At 45.1% G+C, this 17,027-nt stretch overlaps 1 protein-coding gene across 5 annotated transcripts in view; it reads right to left on the bottom strand.

Annotated features, from left to right (window-relative positions):
- The window catches only part of SPPL2A (signal peptide peptidase like 2A), a 137,973-nt gene that overhangs the window by 63,261 nt on the left and 57,685 nt on the right, over positions 1-17,027 (bottom strand). For all 5 annotated transcript variants that reach the window (XM_030189585.1, XM_030189586.1, XM_030189590.1 and 2 more), the window contains 2 exons: positions 11,427-11,575; positions 7,310-7,406 (listed from right to left, as the gene is read on the bottom strand). In XM_030189585.1, coding sequence (XP_030045445.1) covers positions 7,310-7,406; positions 11,427-11,575 — 246 coding nt within the window. The remainder of the gene's footprint in view (positions 1-7,309; positions 7,407-11,426; positions 11,576-17,027) is intronic.

Below are 17,027 nucleotides of genomic sequence, written 5' to 3'. Positions count from 1 at the left end.
CATCTCAGAATGCACCACACAGGGCAGGGTGCTGCCATTTTGAAGATGACAGCCTGGAAGTAGAAGTGAGTGGGCATTGCTCCTGCTTCATTTATAGAACAGGTTTGGGGGGGGGGAAGGAACCTGGGGTCTCCACTAGACACCAGAGACATTAAAAATTTTTTTTTTTTAAATTTAAGAGAGGGCTAGAGGTGTCATTAGACACCAAGGCAATATTTTTAAGTCGGGGGGGGGGGGGGGGGAGTGGAAGAGAGGGTGGTTGCTGCAGGACTTATCATGGGTTGAGAGGGCCACTAGCCACCGGTAAATTCTTTTTTAATACTGGATGGGGGTTGAGTCAGATGGGAAGGGGCATTCTGTTGGGGGGGAGGGGGTGCAAATCATGTCAGGGGTAAACAGAGGTGCTGAAGGGATACAAAAAAGATTGTGAGCCCTCTAGGGACAAAGAAAGTACCTGCATATAATCTGTACAGCGCTGCATACATCTAGTAGCACTATAGAAATGATTAGTAGTAGTAGTATTGTTTATTCTAAATTTTGTCGGGCAGAGGGGAGAGAGATGGGGCTGATCAATGGCGTACCAAGGGGGGGGGGGCGGTCCGCCCCGGGTGCACGCCACTGGGGGGGGGGGTGCCGCGTGCGCCTGTCCTTCGTTCGTTCCATGCTCCCTCTGCCCCGGAACAGGAAGTAACCTGTTCCGGGGCAGAGGGAGCATGGAACGAATGAAGGACAGGCGCACGCGGCACCCCCCCAGCGGCGTGCACTCGGGGGGGGGGGGGGGTCGCGCTGCACCCGGGGGGCAGGGCGCATCGGCGATCCGCCCCGGGTGTCAGCCCCCCTAGGAACACCACTGGGGCTGATGCTGATTGCAGGGGCTCTATTCCACCTGAGACCTGGTGGTAGGGACCTAGTGGTAGGTTTCTGGCCTTGAGCTCCCGTGGTAGGCATCAACGCAGTTCTGCATTGCAGCAGGGTAGCTAATATGCTCTTTAGCATGCATTTTAATATGCTGTGTGTTGATGTCAACTGCAGGAGTAAATCTCAGCACAGAAACCCTTTTAACATGCAACAGCCTTTAACAAGCAGGTAAACTGCTTGCTAACCGTGTGCTGCAACCCACAGTACCTTTCTGAATCAACCGATTACTAAGGTGAAATTAGGCCTTACCTGCTAATTTTCTTTCCTCTAGATCCTCCAGACCATTCAAGACGCTTGGGTTATGCACTCCTACCAGCAGAGGGAGACTGAGAACACTAAAACTTCTTATACAAGTAGCCTGTGCAGACCTTCTACTAACCAGTAAAACAGTAACAAAGCAGAGGAACAAAACGCCTCCACCTAAACAAAACCACTGAATCCACACTCAGATCTCCTCCTCTTAAGACGGGGGAACTCAACTACAGATGGGCACAAACGGTACCACAAACTGCCCTTAGTAAAACTCCAGGACCCAAATCACAGGAGCTACTAGAAATATCAGCAACTGAAGTCTAAAGAAATTATCATACTGAACTGTCCGATACACTGGGTGGGCTCTTGAACGGTCTGGAGGATCTAGAGGAAAGAAAATTAGCAGGTAAGGCCTAATTTCACCTTCCTCAGCAATCCTCCAGACCGTTCAAGACGCTTGGGACGTACCAAAGCAGTAAACACATCTAAGGGTGGGACCTGCGAAGCCCAGAGGACAGGACTGCAGCTCCAAAACTGGCATCCTCAGTTGCCTGTACATCCACTCTGTAATGTTTGACAAAAGAATGCAGGGAGGACCACACCGCCGTTCTACAAATGTCCACCGGTGGAACAAAACTACTCTCTGCCCAAGAAGCCACCACCCCCCTAGTGGAATGTGCCTTGAGCCCCACCGGCACCATACGGCCATGCAATATGTAAGCAGAAGAGATGGCATTCTTCAACCACCAAGCTATAGATGCCTTAGAAGCAGCCGCTCCCTTCTTGGGCCCCCCATGAAGGACAAATAACCTGTCCGAAGACCTGAATTTCTCTGACCTGCGCAAGTAAACCTTCAACACTCTGCACACATCCAATTTCGCCAAACGACGCTGAGAAGCATCCCCCGTCCGGTCCCCCAAGACAGACAACAAAAATCACCTGATTGACATGAAAGGAGGATACCACCTTAGGCAAAAACAAAGGCACTGGACCAGCGAAACCTTTTCCTTAGAAAACCACAGAAACAGAGGCCTACATGAAAGAGCCTGAAGTTCCGAAATCCGGCGAGCCGACGATATGGCTACCAAAAAGACCACCTTCATAGTAAGGTCTTTTATTGAACAAGACTCCAAGGGCTCAAAAGGAGAACCCGCCAAAGAGTCAAGAACAATATTAAGATCCCACTGTGGCACTACCGGCCGCTGAGGAGGACGAAGCTTCACCCCCCTCAAAAACCGGACCACATCCGAGGAAGACGCAACCGACCTGCCCTGCACCTTACCCCAAAAACACGCCAAAGCAGCCAGCTGCACCTTCAAAGATGACAATGAAAGGCCCTTCTCAAAACCATCCTGCAAGAAATCTAAAATGCACGACACAGAAGCTGTCGAAGGGACACACGCCCGGTCCCCACACCAATCTTCAAATATGTGCCACACACGCACATAGGCCAAAGACGTCGAACGTTTGCAAGACTGCAGCATCGTCTGAATCACCTGAGGGGAAAACCCTTTCCTTCTCAACCGTTCCCTCTCAAGGGCCACACCGTAAGAGAGAACCGATCCGGATCCGGCATGACAATTGGACCCTGACACAACAGCACCGAGCCCCCCCCAGCCGCAGAGGCTCGCCTTCTAACAAGCGTATCAGATCCCTGAACAACGGCTGATGCGGCCAATTCGGAGCCACCAACAACACCGGACCCGCATGACCTTCTACCCTCTGTAGGACTCGACCTATCAAGGGCCACGGGGGAAACACGTACAGCAATACCCGCTGAGGCCACGGAAGGACCAACGCATCGATCCCTTTCGCTCGCGGATCCCGACGCCAACTGAAATAGCGAGGAACCTGAGCATTCTATGCTGACACCATGAGATCCACTACTGGCATTCCCCACTTTAGAACTATCTGGTCGAACACCGACCGGTGCAGAGACCATTCTCCGGGGTCCAACATGCGTCTGCTTAGAAAGTCCGCATTCACATTGTCCACCCCGGCCACATGCGCCGCCGAAATCTGCACTAGATGCCTTTCCGCCCAACTCATGAGCAGAGCCGTCTCGATTGCCAACCGCGGACTCTTTGTACCGCCCTGCCGATTGACATACGCTACCGCTGTTGCGTTGTCGGACATGACTCTTACCGCCTTTCCGACCACACTTGAGCGAAACGCCAACAGAGCTAGCCGAATCGCCCTCGTCTACAACCGGTTGATAGACCACTGAGCGTCGACCACCGCCCCTGCGCGGACTGACCGAGACACTGAGCTCCCCAGCCCAGCAGACTAGCATCCGTTACCAGAATCACCCACTGAGGAGTATCCAACGGCATGCCCTTTTTCAGATAAGCAGAGCACAGCCACCACTGGAGACTGCACCGAGGAGCCCCCCTCAATGGCAACCGCAACTCCAAACTGTGTACCTGAGGAGACCACCTGGACAACAGAGCCGCCTGAAGCTGACGCATATGCGCTGCCATGAGGCCCAGAACCCGAAGGTACATTCAAACCGTCGGACTCTAAACGGACATTAACAGCGGACCTCCTGCTGAAGAGAGGCGATCCGAGAATCCGGCAGAAAAACACGACCCACTGCCGTGTCGAACCGCACTCCCAAGTACTCCAGACTCTGCGATGGGATCAACTAACTTTTGACTACATTCACTACCCATCCGAGCGATTTCAGAAACGCGACCACCTGAGCTGTCGCCGCCACACTGTGAGCCCGAGACTTCGCCCGGATCAGCCAGTCATCCAGATACGGATGCACCAGAATTCCCTGCCTCCGCAAAGCCGCTGCTACCACCACCATTATCTTGGAGAAGGTGCGTGGAGCCATTGCCAGACCAAAAGGCAGAGCACAGAACTGAAAGTGCCTCCCTGAAACAGCAAAACGAAGGAAACGCTGATGGGCCTCTCGAATCAGCACGTGCAGATACGCTTCCATGAGATCCAGTGACGTGAGAAATTCTCCCTGACGAACAGCTACTATGACCGAGCGCAGAGTCTCCATGCGGAAGGATGGCACCTTGAGTGCCCCATTGACCCTCTTGAGATCTAAAATGGGTCGAAACTGGTCCTCCTTCTTCAGCACCACAACGTAAATGGAATAACAACCCATTCCCAGCTCATGCCGAGAAACGAGTACCACAGCTCCCAACTGGATTAAGCGACCCAGAGTCTCTTGAATAGTGACTCGAGAGTGACAAGGAGAGGGAAGAAACAGATCCGGCAGCAGGTGCTCAAACTCGAGCGCATAACCATTGCGAACGACCTCCAGCACCCACTGATCTGAAGTAATTTGGGTCCACCTCTGATAAAACAGACGAAGTCGTGCCCCGACCTTCACCAGAGGCTGGACCCGCACACCTTCATAAGGAGGACTTATTACCATTTCCGGCACCTCCGGAGGAGTCCCGACCTCCTCGACGACCCCCTCGAAAGGACTGCATCCGCTGGAAAAACTGGCTTTTAGAAGGAGACACAAATCTGCCTGGCCTGTACCGCTTCGCGTCCTTAAACCGACCTGTAGCCGAACCACCTCGACTAGCCACCTTAGGCCAACTCCGGCAACCGTGAGACCTTGGTATCCCCAAGACCACTCATCAGTTTATCCAAGTCCTCTCCAACAACATAGAACCTTTGAAAGGTAGAGAACACAACTTTGCTTTAGAGGCCGCATCTGCCACCCAGCCAAAGAGCCCTGCGAGCTGTCACCGCCAGAGCCATATTCTTAGCCGAAGCCCTTAGCAAATCATAAAGGGTGTCTGCCAAAAACGAAGACCCCATCTCCAATTTGGCCAGGTCCTGAACCAAACCAGTCCTATCTAACGCAGGCTCATCCAAGAGCTTCTCTGCCCAACAGAAACAAGCTCTGGCTACCAAGCCCCCACACACAGAGGCTTGCAAGGCCAAAGCCAACAAATCAAAGCTGCGCTTCAGAAAGGACTCTAGCGTCCTATCCTGAGGATCCCGTAAGGCTGTACAGCCATCCACTGGAATGGTTTCAGCAGGGCCAAATCTTCGGAGGCAAGGGATACAGCCGCGCCATAGCTCTAGACACCTTACAAGCAGCCTCCGGCAACGACCATTCCTGAAAAACCATGCCCCTAATGTCTGAATTCATGGGAAAGGAATGGGAGGCTCTCCGAATCCCCTTAACCAAGGGATCTACCTGGGGTCCCTCCGCAGAGGGAGTGGCCGCCGGAGCAAACTTCAAAGTAGAGATCACCTGATCAATGAGCTCTAACAACTCCTCCTTATGAAAAATGCGAACCACTGAAGAATCTTCCCCAGTCCTTAGCCCATCCTGATCCTCAGACACATCAAGAGATCCTCCTCTCCTGGGTCACTCCAAATGTCCGACCCAGACAGAGAAAGTATCTCCATAGGCTCCGAAATATCCACCCGTGGGCGCTTAACTCCCACTGAGCTAGCATCCTCCAGGGAACAAACAGCCTGAGAAGGGCCAGCTCTCCAGGCATTATACAGAGACCAAACAAACTCAGGGGGGAAGCCAGACCCTCACCGACGCTGCTGAAGCCCCAACAACACTTCCCGCAGTCTCCGCGACGGGCCCCCCTCGCTCCCGAGGCGGCAGGTCCATCACGTGATCCGCGGCTAAACTAGGCGCACTTCCCGCCACACTCTAAGGACCTTTAAGCAAATTGCAAGAGAACTGGCCTATGCTCAGAACTTCCATGGTAAAGCCAACACCACAAAAAACTAGCTCACCAATGCTCAAAGGAAATGATATTCAAATCATATGTGCGTGTAAAAGCAAAAGCAAGGGGAAATGTGCTTGGCGCATACATAAGTTTTGCAGTAAACGCAGCTCTTGTGTGCATGCACCAGGCAAACCCAAAATTGAAGTGCATATTGGTGCCGCTCTTCTGCGCCTTTAAATATAAGCTTTTCAATTTGTTTTTAAACTTGGAAGACTTATATTTAAGCACAGAAAATAGGCACCAATGTGTGTTTTCACTTTCAGGTTTGCTCAGACTCGTGCATATTTCTTTCTCCAGTACTGGTGCTTTCTTCCGCTTCCAAAAGAAATCAAAACCAGCAGATTTTACACTGAAAATCAAAAGCAATCCTCTCTGCAAACCCCTCCAATGCTAGCTCCGAGCTGACATTATTTTTCCAGCGGTAAGAGCAGGGTTTGTTTGTGCGTTGTTCTCTGAGCATTGGGATGGAATAACAAATGACCTCATTAATACCCGTTTGATTACATTTAAATACAATTTACAGCCATCTCTGGCATGCATGTTGTTTCATGCGTTACAGCACTCCAAGCATTTTGTGCAGACTAATATGTGGGCTATTCTGGTGCTAACTGGCCTTAACGCCAGCATTAGATTTTGAGAACTGGCTGTCAATAGGCAATACGTTAATTTTAAGTACATAAGAACATAAGAAAAGCCATGCCAAGTCAGACCAAAGTCCAGTAAAGCACAGCATCCTGTTTCCAACAACAGCCAGTCCAGTCACAAGTAATACCTGGGAAATCCTAATTCCATTAATGGAGGAAAGGAGTACTGCAGTGTGTTCTGCTGACATACTATGCAAGACACAATAGGCACACTTTGTTCCAGCCTTTTTTTTTTTTTTAAACAGATTACTTCCTTCAATACATGGCCTGGAGTCATAAGAGTCCACACAACGTGCCATCTTAGTTGTCTCTTCAAAGGTTAAGGGCTATGGGGTTGGATGGCAATGGGATGTTGACAAAGTTGGAACCACATGCTTCTTCTGTTTTATACTGTATAGTGCTTTTCACTGTTTTTTCATTGTATCTCCATTATTACGTGAAGGATTGTTGCTTGGTCTGGTATTGTTGTTCAGCTGTTTGTTGTATGGTTCTTTTGATCCTGTATAAAACCTTTAACAGATTACTTCCTGTATAGTGAAATTAGAAGCTAAAGTCTAGGATGGTTTTTTTTTTTGTGCCGCTTTGGAAACATATTAAGAGCTCTAAATTATAATTTTCTCAGCAGTAATGAATTGTTCCACACCCCCCCCCCCTCAAAAAAAAGATTTTCTGAGTTACAAGCTGTAACCTCACTCTTCATCCAATTGCCCCATGAAAAACAAAGTACATTTAAAATATAAACAAAGATAACTAGAAACAAGGTTTTACCTGCATTGTCCAAATGATATTTTTCTGATTAGTGCAGCTAGGCAGTTGAACAAGCTCACTGCAGATGCTATACAGAAAACTGCTATTATAACATACACTGGAGAAAGACAAAAAGCAGACAATGAATACTACAAACATACAAACATGTAGTAAAAAGCTATGGTAATAGGTTAAAAACTAGAAATACAGGGACTATACTGAAGAGAATCAGTATTATTGATGAGACAATACTGGGCCACACAACATAATCAGGGGCATTTTCGAAAGAGAAGGACGCCCATGTTCCGACACAAATCGGGAGATGGGCGTCCTTCTCTCAGGGTCGCCCAAATCGGCATAATCGAAAGCCGATTTTGGGCGTCCTCAACTGCTTTCCGTCGCGGGGACGACCAAAGTTCACAGGGGCGTGTCAGCACCGTACCGAAGGCGGGACTGGGGCGTGATTAAGAGATGGACGTCCTTGGCCGATAATGGAAAAAAGAAGGACGTCCCTGACCAGCATTTGGTCAACTTTACTTGGTCCATTTTTTTTCATGACCAAGCCTTGAAAAGGTGTCCGAACTGACCAGATGACCACCGGAGGGAATTGGGGATGACCTCCCCTTACTCCCCCAGTGGTCACCAACCCCCCTCCCACCCAAAAAAAAATTTTTTTTAACATTTTTTGCCAGCCTCAAATGTCATACCCAGCTCCATCACAGCAGTATGAAGGTCCCTGGAGCAGTTTTTAGTGGGTGCAGTGCACTTCAAACAGGTGGACCCAGGCCCCCCCCCCCCCAACCTGTTACACTTGTGCTGGTAAATGTGAGCCCTTCAAAACCCACTGTACCCACATATAGGTGCCCCCCTTCACCCCTTAGGGCTATGGTAGTGGTGTACAGTTGTGGGGAGTGGGTTTGGCGGAGGGGGTTGGGGGGCTCAGCACACAAGGTAAGGGAGCTATATACCTGGGAGCAATTTGTGAAGTCCACTGCATTGCCCTCTAGGGTGCCCGGTTGGTGTCCTGGCATGTGGGGGGGGACCAGTGCACTAAGAATGCTGGCTCCTCCCACGACCAAATGCCTTGGATTTGGTCGTTTTTGAGATGGGCGTCCTCTGTTTCCATTATGGCCGAAAACCGGGGACGACCATCTCTAAGGTCGACCTAAATGTTGAGATTTGGGCGTCCATGACCATATTATCGAAACAAAAGATGGACGCCTATCTTGTTTCGATAATAGGAGTTTCCCCGTCCCTTCGCCAGGACACCCTTAGAGATGGGCGTCCTCATTCGAAAATGCCCCTCCATGTCTCCAGCAGGTCTCTTGACCTTACCTCACATTTTCCAATGTTCTTTCTTGCCCCTTCTGAGCAACAAAAGGGACAAATCAGGGACTTACACTATTCAACTGCAATGTACAGATTCTGAATGATGAGTACTGCTGCCAAATAACTTAATTGGTGAACATCAGGGTGCCAACATTTCATAGGCATGCACAGCTGGGATCTCTTCCAACACTCTGAAATCAAATGGTTGTAACAGCCTTTCTTGACTCAAAAAAAAAAAATCTTGCTGTCTCTATACTGAAGGTCTGCTGCTATACCTTCAGTATTCAACTATCCTATCGAGGGGCAAGAAGAGCTGTTTTCACTGAAGAAGAGATGATGATATACTGCTTCAGGAATGTGAAATGAGAGCCAATTCAAAAATCAAAATGGCACCCCACACAATAGTGCTCACAGCTGGACCCACAGCTGTGCTATGTGCAACCATACGTTGCACCACTTGTACCTTGGGTGTGTACTTTGCTGAGGTACAGAATGGGGAGAAGGGAACCAAACTCAAATCTAAGGGTGGAAATGGGTCCAGGTATGGAAGAGATAAAAGTCCCCATACTGAAAGGGAAAATAAAAACATAACAAAAGCAACTGGAGAAATGAGAACTACCTAAAATGAATACACATACTAATCCTATACAGTACTAGGAAAACAAATTTTTACCAAGTTACTTTTTATGCCATTAGTCTAAACCTACCTAATACTTGCATGCTTTTGTTGTATATTGCTGAAGTTCTCACAAAGCAACTCTATATGTTATTGATTAAACACAGTAATAATGTCACTAAACTCTCCTGTCATCTAATGATAATCAAAATTATACGGCAAAGGTCAAACTCCCACATTCTATGAAAATTCTTGACAGCTCCTCTTATCTCTAAGTCATGCTACTACAGTGCTCTCTCAAGTACTTAGCACAAATGCGACCTTTCCACACCCTTCATGCCATACTGAAAATGAGTTAGAAGTAAAGGTCAAACTTAATCTATGCCTTTTAATCATTTCCCCCTATAACAGTCCTAGAATCATATTTTTAGTTACAGCACCAGCTCCTGTTAGCTGACCAGGTTTTATTTCATACTTTGTCAAAATAGGCCAAAATTGCCTGCAGAAAAAAAAAAAGGAAAATGTATAGTCTTCATCACCTTTATTCCTGCTCCCTGGAGAAAGATCCAGTCTATCAAAACACCTTTCTTTGTATATGCATTTATCACTGGAGGAGTTTGCATCCATCATCACATGGGGCCTATTTTACAAAAGGTTCTCTCATTTTATGTCTGTGGAAAAAATACTTAATAAACAGGGCACCTAATGCACAAGCTATTATCGCTGAATTCATTTTTGTTAGCACACATTAATTGCTGTGTTAACCTGCACCTTAGCAGTTAACCCACATTATCTGCTGTATTAACAGTTAACATGGAATGGGACAAAGAATGGTTGGGGATTGTGGTAACTATTTCCACATTAACTGTAAACACAGATAATGTGGTGCAACAGGTAAAGTGAACTGTGCCACACTATTGGCAATGTAGTTAACATCCTTTTAGACAACTGCAGCTGGCCAACCCCAATACCCATCTCCAAGCAGTTCAGAATATAAAGATCAGTCTTGTACCGGGCATAGAACTATGATTATGTATCCCCTTTACTCAAACAATATCACTGGCTCCCTATTTCTTACTGCAATCAATTTAAACTTCCGCTATTGACACATAATGCACGTCATAAAGGTGTTCCGATTTCCTTTTCTTCTATGCTGCCCCCTTATAAGCCATCCTGTTATTTGTGCTCATCCTCAGGAACCACTCATATCTCTCTCTCCACCAGCTTGAACACATTTGGACTTGACTCATAACTCAGTACCTTTCTTTCTTGCTGCATTTCTATGGAATTCCCTTCCTCGTGATCTGAGGGATGAAGTATTGTGAACTGGATTCAAAGTTGCACTTAAGATATATTTCTTTGGCCTGGACTTCCCTTCTGTGGACTATGTGTGGTCTGGAGGGATTCAGCTTTGGAGATCCATCTGCCGCTATTCTTAGTCTTACTCCTCTTCAATTCTACAACTTTTCTGTATTATCACTTAATGGAATCTTTTCTTCTTTTTATTTTATAATTGTAAACCGCCTTGTTGTACCCACTAAAGAAGGTAGAGTAAATACAAATAAACCATAACATATGACAATTATATTTCCTCTATGTAAACTAATGGGAAACCTGACATTTTCTTTTGAAAAGTAATCTATGACATCTGTAAAAAGGTGTTGCTTTCACTAGAACAGTGGTTCTCAAACCTGTCTTAAAGAACAGCCAGTTGGGTTTTTACAACTTCTACAATAAATATGCATGACAAGTACCCAAGTGGTTAGTGTACCAAGCTGACAACCAGGGAAGCTTGGTTCAAATCCCATTGCTGCTCCTTAAGAGCACTTAACCCTCTGTTGCCTAGGGTACAAAATTAGATTGTGAGCCCTCTGGGGACAGGAATATACTTAAGGTACCCAAATGTAACTCACTTTGAGCTACTACTGAAAAAAGGTGTGAGCTAAATTGTAAATAAATTTGAATGAAGGGCTTCCACTACATGCAAGTTTACCTCATGAATATTCATTAAGGCTATTCTGACATCCTGACTGGATGTGAAGCATTGCACTAGAGTATAAGGAAAACAGCAAGCTGTAATTAACTCTATTACCTTCTCAACAGAGAACCAGTTATCACAGAATAGAATTTTAAGTCAGACAAATCTTGTTTCAAGCAGGGAGTACAACAGTCGATCACAATAAAGTATCTTACCTAGCCATTTGTAGAAGAAGTAAAGCAACAGCAACATAACACAACAGATGACCAAAAAAACGACAACTGAAAGGGGAGACAGACTTGCATTTTCCTCCTTTTTTCTTGAGTCTCTGTTACCACAGCTCATTGCAGATCTCAGGTCTTCACTGTAAAATACGCAAGTAGAAAACATCAGTTATTTATCACCAAGAATTGCTTATTTCCCTCACATCAGATTAATACATAGGAACACTTTTTGACCATTAAAGCCAATGACAATTAACATTTTTAAAAAATTACCTATGATCTAATTGGTATACAATACTTATTTTTTTTTAAGGCTACAAGCATTTGTACTATACTGCCATGATAATAGTATGAAAATATAATTTGCTTTTCGAGGAAAAGAAAAACAAGGAGAAGAGGAGGTCTGAACTGTATTAATATAAAAACAAACATGGGTAAAAAATGATGGCTCAGTCCTTAGCATTACCACAAACCAATTTATGTTAATTTGGCTACTTAATGCTGAAATTCCAGTCACAGTTCCTGGAATAATAGAGACCAATATTGCTCATAGGGTGACTTCTAGTGGTTACTCAAAGAGCAACACTTGGAAAGCTCCAAGGAGAGCTGTCTCCTAACAACCACAAAAAGCTGTTGCAGTACTTGGTCTCTGTAGTGCAAAGAAAATGCTAAAGATCGTGCATTAATGGGTTCTGGAGTAAGTATTAAATCAGGTTTAATCGTTTTTTTGTTTTTTGTTGTAAGGTGGAGGGAGAGACAGAGTACATACATAAGTACATAAAAGTATTGCCACACTGGGACAGACCAAAGGCCCATCAACCCCAGAATTCTGTTTCCAACAGTGACCAATCCAGGTCACAAATACCTGGCAAAATCCCAAAAAAGGTCAATACATTTTATGCTGCTTATCCCAGAAATAAGCAGTGGATTTTCCCCAAGTCAATTTAATAATGGTCTATGAACTTTTCCTTTAGGAAGCTGTCCAGACCCTTTTTAAACTCCACTAAGCTAACTGCTTTATCACATTCTCTGGCAATGAATTCCAGAGTTTAATTACACATTGAGTGAAGAAACCTTTTCTCCGATTCGTATTAAATGTACTACTTTGTAGCTTCATCGCATGCCCCCTAGTCCTGGTATTTTTGGAAAGAGTAAACTATTCACATTTACCTGTTCCACTCCACTCATTATTTTATAGACCTGTATCATATCTCCCCTCAGCCATCTCTTCTCCCAGCTGAAGAGCACTAGACGCTTCAGTCTCTCTTCATAGAGAAGTCGTCCCACCCCCTTTATCATTTTCATCGCCCTTCTCTATACCTTTTCTAAATTCCACTATATCTTTTTTGAGATGCAGCGACCAGAACTGAACACAATATTCAAGGTGTGGTCACACCATGGACCAATACAAAGGCATTATAACATCCTCACTTTTGTTTTCTATTCCTTTCCTAATAATTCCTAACATTCTATTTGCTTTCTTAGCCGCAGCAGTACACCGAGCAGAGGATTTCAATTATCATCAACAACGAAGCCGAGATCTCTTTCTTGGTCGGTGACTCCTGAGGTGAAACCTTGCATTACGTAGCTATAGTTCAGGTTCCTCTTTCCCCACATACATCACTTTGCCATTTAGACGCCCAGTCTCCAAGTCTAGTAAGGTCCTCTTCTAATTTTTCACAATCCTTTCGCAATTTAACAACTTTGAATAGCTTTGTGTCGTCAGCAAATTTAATTACCTCACTAGTTATTCCCATCTCTAGGTCATTTATAAATATGTTAAAAAGCAGCGGTCCCAGAACAGACCCCTGAGGAACCCCACTATCTACCCTTCTCCATTGAGAATACTGACCATTTAACCCTACTCTTTCTTTTCTATCTTTTAGCCAGTTTTTAATCCACAATAGAACACTACCTCCTATCCCATGACTCTCCAATTTCCTCTGGAGTCTTTCATGAGGTACTTTGTCAAACACCTTTTGAAAATCCAGATACACAATATCAACCGGCTTGCCTTTATCCACATGTTTGTTCATCCCTTCAAAAAAATGTAATAGATTGGTGAGGCAAGATTTCCCTTCACTAAATCCATGTTGGCTTTCTCTCACTAATCCATGCTTTTGAATATGCTCTGTAATTTTGTTCTTTATAATAGTCTCTAGCGTTTTGCCCGGAACAGATGTCAGGCTCACTGGTCTATAATTTACAAGATCCCCTCTGGAACCTTTTTTAAATATCGGCGCTCCATGGGCTACCCTCCAATCTTCCGGTACCACGTTCGATTTTAAAGACAAATTACATATTACTAACAATAGTTCCACCAGTTCATTTTTCAATTCTATCAGTACTCTGCGATGAATACCATCCGGTCCAGGAGATTTGCTACTCTTCAATTTATCAAATCACCCCATTACATCCTCTAGGTTTATAGACATTTCATTCAGTTTCTCCGACTCGTCAGCTTCGAATATCATTTCTGGCACCAGTATTTCTTCCGAAATCTTCCTCGGTGAAGACCGAAGCAAAGAATTAATTTAATCTCTCCGCTATGGCTTTGTCTTCCCTGATCGCCCCTTTTACCCCTTGGTCATCTAGCAGTCCAACCGATTCTTTTGCTGGCTTTCTGCTTGTTATATACCTACAAAATCTATTACTATGTGTTTTTGCCTCCAACACAATCTTTTTTTCCAAAGTCCCTCTTTGCCTTCCTTATCAGCGCTTTGCATTTGACTTGACATTCCTTATGCTGTTTCTTATTAATGTCAGTCGGTTCCGTCTTCCATTTTCTGAAGGATTTTCTTTTAGCTCTAATAGCTTCCTTCACCTCACTTTTTAACCATGCCAGCTATCGTTTGGTCTTCCTCCCTCCTTTTTTAATACACAGAACATATTTGGCCTGGGCTTCCAGGATGGTATTTTTGAACAGCATCCACGCCTGATGTAAATTTTTGACCCTCGCAGCTGCTCCTCTAAGTTTTTTTTCACTGTTCTTCTCATTTTATCATAGTCTCCTTTTTTAAAGTTAAACGCTAACGTATTGAATTTCCTGATTATACATACTCCAAAGCTAATATCAAATCTGATCGTATTATGATCACTGTTATCAAGTGGCCCATCACCATTACTTCCTGCACCAGATCATACGCTCCACTAAGGATTAGATCTAGAATTTTTCCTTCTCTTGTCAGCTCCTGTATCAGCTGCTCCATAAAGCAATCCTTGATTTCGTTATGGAAGTTTACCTCCCTAGCATGCCCCGATGTTACATTTACTCAGTCAATATCGGGGTAATTGAAATCACTCATTATTATCGTGTTGCCCAGTTTGCTAGCCTCCCTAATTTCCGATAACATTTCTACATCCGTCTGTTCATCCTGGCCAGGCGGACAGTAGTACACTCCTATCACTATCCTTTTCCCCTTTACACATGGAATTTCAATCCACAGAGATTCCAAGATGTGTTTTGTTTCCTGCAGAATTTTCAATCTATTTGATTCAAGGCCCTCCTTAACATACAATGCTACCCCTCCAGCAATTTGATCCACCCTATCACAACAATATAATTTGTACCCCGGTATGACAGTGTCCCACTGGTTATCCTCCTTCCACCAGGTCTCAGAGATGCCTATTATATCTAGTTTTTCATTTAGTGCAATATATTCTAACTCTCCCATCTTATTTCTTAGGCTTCTGGCATTCGCATATAGACATTTCAAACTATGTTTGTTGTTCCTATTTACAACATGTTCAGTACTTGACAGTATTAATTTGCAATCTTTTGTCTGATTTTTATTTTTATTTAAGGACACCTGATCTACTACACGGTCTCTTTTGCAACCTCACTATCGGAATACCCTATCGTCCCTGTTTTGGTGATATCTTTAAAAGATACCTTATTCCGAACCATGCGCTTTTGAGCGATTGTCGGCCTTCCCCTAGTCTCTAGTTTAAAAGCTGCTCTATCTCCTTTTTAAATGCTGATGCCAGCAGCCTGGTCCCACCCTGGTTAAGATGGAGCCCATCCTTTTGGAATACGATCCCCCTTCCCCAGTTCCTAACAAATCTAAAGCCCTCCTCCCTGCACCATCGTCTCATCCACGCACTGAGACTCCGGAGCTCTGCCTGTCTCTTGGGCCCTGCGCGTGGAACAAGTAGCAATTCACAGAGGAATGGTATTCACATAAGCTAAGACAACCAAGGAAAGCTTGCTGTGATATACAGGTAGAGGACCCAGTATCTTCTCAGTGTCTTCCTGGCCCAGCCCTTGCTGATGTCTTCCCTCACCTCTTCAATGCTGTGTTCGGCACCTAACCCTTACTGTTCAGTGAATCCAGACTGCCCCAATTTGACTGCCCCTATCGGACCGACCATTCACTTGTCTATTAGATTGTAAGCTCTTTGAGCAGGGACTGTCTCTCTTTGTTAAATTGTACAGCGCTGCGTAACCCTAGTAGCGCTCTAGAAATGTTAAGTAGTAGTAGTAGGACAACAGAAAGGATCACTGAAGGATACACAAATTTACCTATGACTGTCAAATTAATTTCATACACATCATTTCTAAATTAATGTTTTTATTTATTAAACCCCCAAACTGGTCTATCCTGAAGTAAAGGATAGCAAGAAAAGAGACAAGGAGGCATATTTTCAAAGTACTTAGCCTTCCAAAGTTCCATAGAAACCTATGGAACTTTGGAAGGCTAAGTGCTTTGAAAATATGTCTCAATATATATCTACAGCAGTCTGTAAATCCAGAAAAAAGCAGAAAGAAAGGCTAAAGGCTGAAAAAATAATTACTTTATTGAAGGAACAAAGAAAAGGAGATAAAGCAGTGGCTCAGGAGCTAGCGAGGCTGGAACTCAGAAGCTAGCGAGACTAGTTCTTGAGTTCCAGCCTCGCTAGCTCGGCCACGAGAGCCAAGTTGCAAAGGCATAGGAAGAGGGTCTGGGCTTCCGTGAAACATGCCCAGACTCATGACATCACTATGGACACCAGGGAAGTTCCCACCGCTAGCTCAATAAACCAAGTGCTGCGGTGCTCAGTTGATGAGCGAAGAGATGCCATCCCACAGAGGCCCCGGATGGAGCGGTGCACATCAGGGAAAAGAAGTCACGGTAAGACCATGATAGACAGCATGGCCAATTGGGTTCATAACCCATCATACTTTAATTTCCTTTAAATGGACTTGGTAATTTGTGCCATGTTGAGCACCCCCAATCATTCTGAAAGCTGGCTCTTATAACCGAGGGTGCTCAGGCACCCACAGCACCCACAGAGCTAGCACCTATGGTAGAAACACTGCTCTTACAGGCAATGAAATTCATCCTCAGGACCATCTTTAGGGTTTCTCACTGAAGGGTAAGCGAGTAATTCTCAACTAGTTTGTGAACACCAAACTCCACAGTTTTCTCCACGACATTCCACATCTTCCCAACAGTAAGGTATTAACCCTTTCATATCCACTGTTGCCATACTGCAACTGAAATAAACTAAGAATTTATATGCACAGAAATATTATGGGCATGAAAGGATTAAGTCTCCAAAATCCAGAGGGCCCTTTTGGGTTCAGAAAGATCCAGAGAAACAGAAATAATA

Source organism: Microcaecilia unicolor, chromosome 1 (genome assembly GCF_901765095.1).
Source record: "Microcaecilia unicolor chromosome 1, aMicUni1.1, whole genome shotgun sequence".
Classification (NCBI taxonomy): domain Eukaryota; kingdom Metazoa; phylum Chordata; class Amphibia; order Gymnophiona; family Siphonopidae; genus Microcaecilia; species Microcaecilia unicolor.
The sequence above is the reverse complement of the archived record's forward strand: the minus strand, read 5'-3'. Positions and strand labels throughout refer to the sequence as shown.